Source organism: Pan paniscus, chromosome 7 (genome assembly GCF_029289425.2).
Source record: "Pan paniscus chromosome 7, NHGRI_mPanPan1-v2.0_pri, whole genome shotgun sequence".
NCBI classification, from domain to species: Eukaryota; Metazoa; Chordata; class Mammalia; order Primates; family Hominidae; genus Pan; species Pan paniscus.
The window spans coordinates 62,791,664-62,800,808 of NC_073256.2; the positions used below are offsets into that span (position 1 = coordinate 62,791,664).

General features: G+C 40.7%; 1 protein-coding gene and 1 pseudogene across 1 annotated transcript; both read left to right on the forward strand.

Annotated features, from left to right (window-relative positions):
- The first annotated feature begins 65 nt into the window (after positions 1 to 65).
- LOC100983339 (large ribosomal subunit protein uL1-like) lies at positions 66 to 795 on the forward strand. The gene has a single exon (XM_024929871.4). The coding sequence runs from the start codon at positions 81 to 83 to the stop codon at positions 636 to 638; it is 558 nt and encodes a 185-aa protein (XP_024785639.3). The 5' UTR covers positions 66 to 80; the 3' UTR covers positions 639 to 795.
- Positions 796 to 7,423: 6,628 nt separating this feature from the next.
- Positions 7,424 to 8,460, forward strand: LOC100979867 (NADH dehydrogenase [ubiquinone] 1 alpha subcomplex subunit 5-like; annotated as a pseudogene).
- The last annotated feature ends 685 nt before the right edge of the window (positions 8,461 to 9,145 follow it).

Below are 9,145 nucleotides of genomic sequence, written 5' to 3' on the forward strand. Positions count from 1 at the left end.
AAAACAACCCCATCAAAAAGTGGGCAAAGGATATGAACAGACATGTCTCAAAAGAAGACATTTGCTCTTTTCTGGTTAGCATGGCGGGAGAAGCCATGAGCAGCAAAGTCTCTTGCGACACCCTGTACAAGGCGGTGCAGGAAGTCCTGCACGGGAACCAGTGCAAGCGCCACAAGTTCCTGGAGACGATGGAGTTGCACATCAGCTTGAAGAACTATGACCCCCAGAAGGACAAGCGCTTCTCGGGCACCGTCAGGCTTAAGTCCACTCCCCACCCCAAGTTCTCTGTGTGTGTCCTGGGGGACCAGCAGCACTGTGACAAGGCTAAGGCCGTAGATATCCCCCACATGGACATCAAGACGCTGAAAAACCTCAACAAGAATAAAAAACCGGTCAAGAAGCTGGTCAAGAAGTATGATGCATTTTTGGCCTCAGAGTCTCTGATCAAGCAGATTCCACGAATCCTCGGCCCAGGTCTAAATAAGGCAGGAAAGTTCCCTTCACTGCTCACACACAATGAAAATATGGTGGCCAAAGTGGATGAGGTGAAGTCGACAATCAAGTTCCAAATGAAGAAGGTGTTATGTCTGGCTGTAGCTGTTGGTCACGTGAAGATGACAGACGATGAGCTTGTGTAAAACACTCACCTGTCTGTCAACTTCTTGGTGTCATTGCTCAAGAAAAACTGGCAGAATGTCCGGGCCTTATATATCAAGAGCACCATGGGCAAGCCCCAGCGCCTATATTAAGGCACAATTTGAATAAATTCTATTACCAATTAAAAAAAAAAAAGAAGACAGTTATGCAGCCAACAGACACAGGAAAAAATGCTCATCATCACTGGTCATCAGAGAAATGCAAATCAAAACCACATTGAGATACCATCTCACACCAGTTAGAATGGCAGTTATTAAAAAGTCAGGAAGCAACAGGTGCTGAAGAGGATGTGGAGAAATAGGAACACTTTTACACTGCTGGTGGGAGTGCAAACTAGTTCAGCCATTGTGGAAGACAGTGTGGCGATTCCTCAAGGATCTAGAACTAGAAATACCATTTGACCCAGCAATCCCATTACTGGATATATGTCCAAAGGATTATAAATCTTGCTACTATAAAGACACATGTACAAGTATGTTTATTGTGGCACTATTCACAATAGCAAAGACTTGGAACCAACCCAAATTTCCATCAATGATAGACTAGATTTAGAAAATGTGGCACATATACACCATGGAATACTATGCAGCCATAAAAAAGGATGAGTTCAAGTGTGAGTGACACAGAAGATGGGTGATTTCTGCATTTCCATCTGAGGTACTGGGTTCATCTCACTAGGGAGTGCCAGACAGTGGGCGCAGGTCAGTGGGTGCACACACCATGCGCCAGCCGAAGCAGGGCGAGGCATTGCCTCACTCGGGAAGCGCAAGGGGTCAGGGAGCTCCCTTTCCTAGTCAAAGAAAGGGGTGACAGACAGCACCTGAAAATTGGGTCACTCCCACCCGAATACTGCGCTTTTCCGACGGGCTTAAAAGATGGCACACCGGGAGACTATATCCTGCACCTGGCTCAGAGGGTCCTATGCCCACGGAGTCTCACTGATTGCTAGCACAGCAGTCAGATCAAACTGCAAGGTGGCAGCAAGGCTGGGGGAGGGGTGCCCGCCATTCCCCAGGCTTGCTTAGGTAAACAAAGCAGCAGGGAAGCTTGAACTGGGTGGAGCCCACCACAGCTCAAGGAGGCCTGGCTGCCTCTATAGGCTCCACCTCTCGGGGCAGGGCACAGACAAACAAAAAGACAGCAGTAACCTCTGCAGACTTAAATGTCCCTGTCTGACAGCTTTGAAGAGAGAAGTGGTTCTCCCAGCACGCAGCTGCAGATCTGAGAACCGGCAGACTGCCTCCTCAAGTGGGTCCCTGACCCCTGACCCCCGAGCAGCCTAACTGGGAGGCACCCCCCAGCAGGGGCAGACTGACACCTCACACGGCAGGGTATTCCAACAGACCTGCAGCTGAGGGTCCTGTCTGTTAGAAGGAAAACTAACAAACAGAAAGGACATCCACACCAAAAACCCATCTGTACATCACCATCATCAAAGACCAAAAGTAGATAAAACCACAAAGATGGGGAAAAAACAGAGCAAAATAACTGGAAACTCTAAAAAGCAGAGTGCCTCTCCTCCTCCAAAGGAACGCAGTTCCTCACCAGCAACGGAACAAAGCTGGACAGAGAATGACTTTGACGAGCTGAGAGAAGAAGGCCTCAGACGATCAAATTACTCTGAGCTACGGGAGGAAATTCAAACCAAAGGCAAAGAAGTTGAAAACTTTGAAAAAAGTTTAGAAGAATGTATAACTAGAATAACCAATACAGAGAAGTGCTTAAAGGAGCTGATGGAGCTGAAAACCAAGGCTCTAGAACTACGTGAAGAATGCAGAAGCCTCAGGAGCCAATGCGATCAACTGGAAGAAAGGGTATCAGCCATGGAAGATGAAGTGAATGAAATGAAGCGAGAAGGGAAGTTTAGAGAAAAAAGAACAAAAAGAAAGGAGCAAAGCCTCCAAGAAATATGGGACTATGTGAAAACACCAAATCTACGTCTGATTGGTGTACCTGAAAGTGACGGGGAGAATGGAACCAAGTTGGAAAACACTCTGCAGGATATTATCCAGGAGAACTTCCCCAATCTAGCAAGGCAGGCCAACATTCAAATTCAGGAAATACAGAGAACGCCACAAAGATACTCCTCAAGAAGAGCAACTCCAAGACACATAATTGTGAGATTCACCAAAGTCGAAATGAAGGAAAAAATGTTAAGGGCAGCCAGAGAGAAAGGTCGGGTTACCCACAAGGGAAGCCCATCAGACTAACAGTGGATCTCTCGGCAGAAACTCTACAAGCCAGAAGAGAGTGGGGGCCAATATTCAACATTCTTAAAGACAAGAATTTTCAACTCAGAATTTCATATCCAGCCAAAATAAGCTTCATAGGTGAAGGAGAAATAAAACACTTTACAGACAAGCAAATGCTGAGAGATTTTGTCACCACCAGGCCTGCCCTACAAGAGCTCCTGAAGGAAGCGCTAAACATGGAAAGGAACAACCAGTACCAGCCACTGCAAAATAATGCCAAAATGTAAAGACCATCGAGACTAGGAAGAAACTGCATCAACTAACGAGCAAAATAACCAGCTAACATCATAATGACAGGATCAAATCCACACCTAACAATATTAACTTTAAATGTAAATGGACTAAATGCTCCAATTAAAAGACACAGACTGGCAAATTGGATAAAGAGTCAAGACCCATCAGTGTGCTGTATTCAGGAAACCCATCTCACGTGCAGAGACACATATAGGCTCAAAATAAAAGGATGGAGGAAGATCTACCAAGCAAATGGAAAACAAAAAAAAGGCATGGGTTGCAATCCTAGTCTCTGATAAAACAGACTTTAAACCAACAAAGATCAAAAGAGACAAAGAAGGTCATTACATAATGGTAAAGGGATCAATTCAACAAGAAGAGCTAACTATCCTAAATATATATGCACCCAATACAGGAGCACCCAGATTCATAAAGCAAGTCCTGAGCGACCTACAAAGAGACTTAGACTCCCACACATTAATAATGGGAGACTTTAACACCCCACTGTCAACATTAGACAGATCAACGAGACAGAAAGTCAACAAGGATTCCCAGGAATTGAACTCAGCTCTGCACCAAGTGGAACTAATAGACATCTACAGAACTCTCCACCCAAAATCAACAGAATATACATTTTTTTCAGCACCACACCACACCTGTTCCAAAATTGACCACATAGTTGGAAGTAAAGCTCTCCTCAGCAAATGTAAAAGAACAGAAATTATAACAAACTGTCTCTCAGACCACAGTGCAATCAAACTAGAACTCAGGATTAAGAATCTCACTCAAAACCACTCAACGACATGGAAACTGAACAACCTGCTCCTGAATGACTACTGGGTACATAATGAAATGAAGGCAGAAATAAAGATGTTCTTTGAAACCAACGAGAACATAGACACAACATACCAGAATCTCTGGGACGCATTCAAAGCAGTGTGTAAGAGGGAAATTTATAGCACTAAATGCCCACAAGAGAAAGCAGGAAAGATCCAAAATTGACACCCTAACATCACAATTAAAAGAACTAGAAAAGCAAGATCAAACACATTCAAAAGCTAGCAGAAGGCAAGAAATAACTAAAATCAGAGCAGAACTGAAGGAAATAGAGACACAAAAAACCCTTCAAAAAATTAATGAATCCAGCAGCTGGTTTTTTGAAAGGATCAACAAAATTGATAGACCACTAGCAAGACTAATAAAGAAAAAAAGAGAGAAGAATCAAATAGACTCAATAAAAAATGATAAAGGGGATATCCCCACCAATCCCACAGAAATACAAACTACCATCAGAGAACACTACAAACACCTCTATGCAAATAAACTAGAAAATCTAGAAGAAATGGATAAATTCCTCGACACATACACTCTCCCAAGACTAAACCAGGAAGAAGTTGAATCTCTGAATAGACCAATAACAGGAGCTGAAATTGTGGCAATAATCAATAGCTTACCAAGCAAAAAGAGTCCAGGACCAGATGGATTCACAGCCAATTTCTACCAGAGGTACAAGAAAGAACTGGTACCATTCCTTCTGAAACTATTCCTATCAATAGAAAAAGAGGGAATCCTCCCTAACTCATTTTATGAGGCCAGCATCATCCTGATACCAAAGCCGGGCAGAGACACAACAAAAAAAGAGAATTTTAGACCAATATCCTTGATGAACATTGATGCAAAAATCCTCAATAAAATACTGGCAAACGGAATCCAGCAGCACATCAAAAAGCTTATCCACCATGATCAAGTGGGCTTCATCCCTGGGATGCAAGGCTGGTTCAATATACACAAATCAATAAATGTAATCCAGCATATAAACAGAACCAAAGACAAAAACCACATGATTATCTCAATAGATGCAGAAAAGGCCTTTGACAAAATTCAACAACCTTCATGCTAAAAACTCTCAATAAATTAGGTATTGATGGGACGTATCTCAAAATAATAAGAGCTATCTATGACAAACCCACAGCCAATATCATACTGAATGGGCAAAAACTGGAAGCATTCCCTTTGAAAACTGGCACAAGACAGGGATGCCCTCTCTCACCACTCCTATTCAACATAGTGTTGGAAGTTCTGGCCAGGGCAATTAGGCAGGAGAAGGAAATAAAGGGCAATCAACTAGGAAAAGAGGAAGTCAAATTGTCCCTGTTTGCAGATGACATGATTGTATATCTAGAAAATCCCATTGTCTCAGCCCAAAATCTCCTTAAGCTAATAAGCAACTTCAGCAAAGTCTCAGGATACAAAATCAATGTACAAAAATCACAAGCATTCTTATACACCAACAACAGACAAACAGAGAGCCAAATCATGAGTGAACTCCAATTCACAATTGCTTCAAAGAGAATAAAATACCTAGGAATCCAACTTACAAGGGATGTGAAGGACCTCTTCAAGGAGAACTACAAACCACTGCTCAGTGAAATAAAAGAGGATACAAACAAATGGAAGAACATTCCATGCTCATGGGTAGGAAGAATCAATATCATGAAAATGGCCATACTGCCCAAGGTAATTTATAGATTCAATGCCATCCCCAACAAGCTACCAATGACTTTCTGCACAGAATTAGAAAAAGCTACTTTAAAGTTCATATGGAAGCAAAAAAGAGCCCGCATCGCCAAGTCAATCCTAAGCCAAAAGAACAAAGCTGGAGGCATTACACAACCTGACTTCAAACTATACTACAAGGCTACAGTAACCAAAACAGCATGGTACTGGTACCAAAACAGAGATATAGATCAATGGAACAGAACAGAGCCCTCAGAAATAACACCACATCTCTACAACTGTCTGATCTTTGACAAACCTGAGAAAAACAAGCAATGGGGAAAGGATTCCCTATTTAATAAAGGGTGCTGGGAAAACTGGCTAGCCTTATGTAGAAAGCTGAAACTGGATCCCTTCCTTACACCTTATACAAAAATTAATTCAAGATGGATTAAAGACTTAAACGTTAGACCTAAAACCACAAAAACCCTAGAAGAAAACCTAGGCATTACCATTCAGGACATAGGCATGGGCAAGGACTTCATGTCTAAAACACCAATAGCAATGGCAACCAAAGCCAGAATTGACAAATGGGATCTAATTAAACTAAAGAGCTTCTGCACAGCAAAAGAAACTACTACCATCAGAGTGAACAGGCAACCTAAAAAATGGGAGAAAATTTTTGCAACCTACTTATCTGACAAAGGGCTAATATCCAGAATCTACAATGAACTCAAACAAATTTACAAGAAAAAAACAAACAACCCCATCAAAAAGTGGGCAAAGGACATGAACAGACACTTCTCAAAAGAAGACATTTATGCAGCCAAAAAACACATGAAAAAATGCTCACCATCACTGGCCATCAGAGAAATGCAAATCAAAACCATAATGAGATACCATCTCACACCAGTTAGAATGGCAATCATTAAAAAGTCAGGAAACAACAGGTGCTGGAGAGGATGTGGAGAAATAGGAACACTTTTACACTGTTGGTAGGACTGTAAACTAGTTCAACCATTGTGGAAGTCAGTATGGCGATTCCTCAGGGATCTAGAACTAGAAATACCATTTGACCCAGCCATCCCATTACTGGGTATATACCCAAAGGACTATAAATCATGCTGCTATAAAGACACATGCACACGTATGTTTATTGCAGCATTATTCACAATAGCAAAGACTTGGAACCAACCCAAATGTCCAACAATGATAGACTGGATTAAGAAAATGTGGCACATATACACCATGGAATACTATGCAGCCATAAAAAATGATGAGTTCACGTCCTTTGTAGGGACATGGATGAAATTGGAAATCATCATTCTCAGTAAACTATCGCAAGAACAAAAAACCAAACACCGCATATTCTCACTCATAGGTGGGCATTGAACAATGAGAACATATGGACACAGGAAGGGGAACATCACACTCTGGGGACTGTTGTGGGGTGTGGGGAGGGGGGAGGGATAGCATTGGGAGATATACCTAATGCTAGATGACGAGTTAGTGGCTGCAGCGCACCAGCATGACACATGCATACATATGTAACTAACCTGCACATTGTGCACATGTACCCTAAAACTTAAAGTATAATAATAATAAATTTTAAAAAAAAGGATGAGTTCATGTCCTTTGTAGGGACATGGATGAAGCTGGAAACAATCATTCTGAGCAAACTGTCACAAGGACAGATAACCAAACACCACATGTTCTCACTCATAGGTGGGAACTGAACAAAGAGAACGCTTGGACACAGGGCAGGGAACATCACACACCAGGGCCTGTCATGGGGTGGGGGGATGGGGGAGGGATAGCATTAGGAGAAATACCTAATGTAAATGATGATTTAATAGTTGCAGCACACCAACATGGCACATGTATACATATGTAACAAACCTGCAAGTTGTGCACATGTACCCGAGAACTTAAAGCATAATTTTTAAAAAAAGGGAGAAAAAAAAAAAAAACAATACTAGGTAGCAACAATAAAATGTATGATCCACCCAAAATTGGGCAGAGACCCTGAATAGATATTTCTCCAAAAAGGGCATTAAACAGCATGGAAGTTCCCTTCCCCTGGTTAGGTGGCTATGGCTGGAGGGACAGAGGGGACACGTGCTGCAGGGGATGGAGAAAAGTGGCCCCTGTGCAGTGGGAATCCAGATTTAAAAAAAAAAAATTCAGGTCATCGACTCGTCGGCACTGTCATGGCGGTGTGCTGAAGAAGACCACTGGCCTTGTGGGATTGGCTGTGTGCAATACTCCACACGAGAGGCTAAGAATATTGTACACAAAGATTCTTGATGTTCTTGAGGAAATCCCTAAAAATGCAGCATATAGAAAGTATACAGAAGAGATTACAAATGAGAAGCTGGCTATGGTTAAAGCGGAACCAGAAGTTAAAAAATTAGAAGACCAACTTCAAGGCAGTCAATTAGAAGAAGTGATTCTTTAGGCTGAACATGAACTAAATCTGGCAAGAAAAATGAGGGAGTGGAAACCATGGGAGTCATCAGTGGAAGAGCCTCCTGCTGATCAGTGGAAATGGCCAATGTAATTATTAAGTGACTTTGGTGTGTTGATGGGAAACTGATGTAATTAAATATTCTGTTATATTAAGAGCATGTTCATATTACTGACATTTTATAATCAAGAAAAGTGATATAGAAAATATGTAGGAGACTGTTAAAATTGGTGATCATGGTAATATGGTCATGTGAATCCATTTTTGATTTATAAAGTGTTCACACAAGTTATTTCAAAGATGATATTTCTATGAACAGAGAGGTCATGGGAAGATTTGAAAATTATTAAAGAAAAATTCTTCAATGCAGAGACCATAATCAAAAAGTAAAGTATCTTTAGTAGTATGGTCAATACATCATTTAATTTTTCAAGTTATCCTGAAGAAGAAGAAAAGGTCCTTAATTATCATAGTCTAAACAAATTTATAGATCACTGTTTAAAGTAAATAATACGAGTGAATATTTTCAAATGTGATAAAATAGCACAAGTGGCTGGTGATAAAATTTGACATTATGGTTAACCTCCTTAGCTGTGATCTTATGTATGTAAAGTAAAATTTAAATATGTAATTATAGGTTGATTACAAATCCATAATGTCATTTTATTTTATTCATTATTTGAATTATACCATTTACTCTGTTTTCTCATAGTCTTAATTTTATTATATTTTGTTGTTACTGTATTATATTTGAAAACCTTCAAATTAGAATACATTGTACAGTTGAAGAAATTCACTTGGTACTTAAAAGAAAGATTTCCCATTGCATAGAGGTTACTGGAGAAACTTTTCCTTTTGTTGCATTTGTGGAAATTAGTTTTCTGGCCCATGGCCTTTAATTTTCTTAATCAACCTAATTACATCAGGATAGAGGTAGAGTTTCTGTAAAAGAAGAGACATTAAGAGTTCCTGAAATTTATATCTGGCATATGGATAGGCTTATATTCAAAATATCTTAGTCATACGACTATAAGTTCAA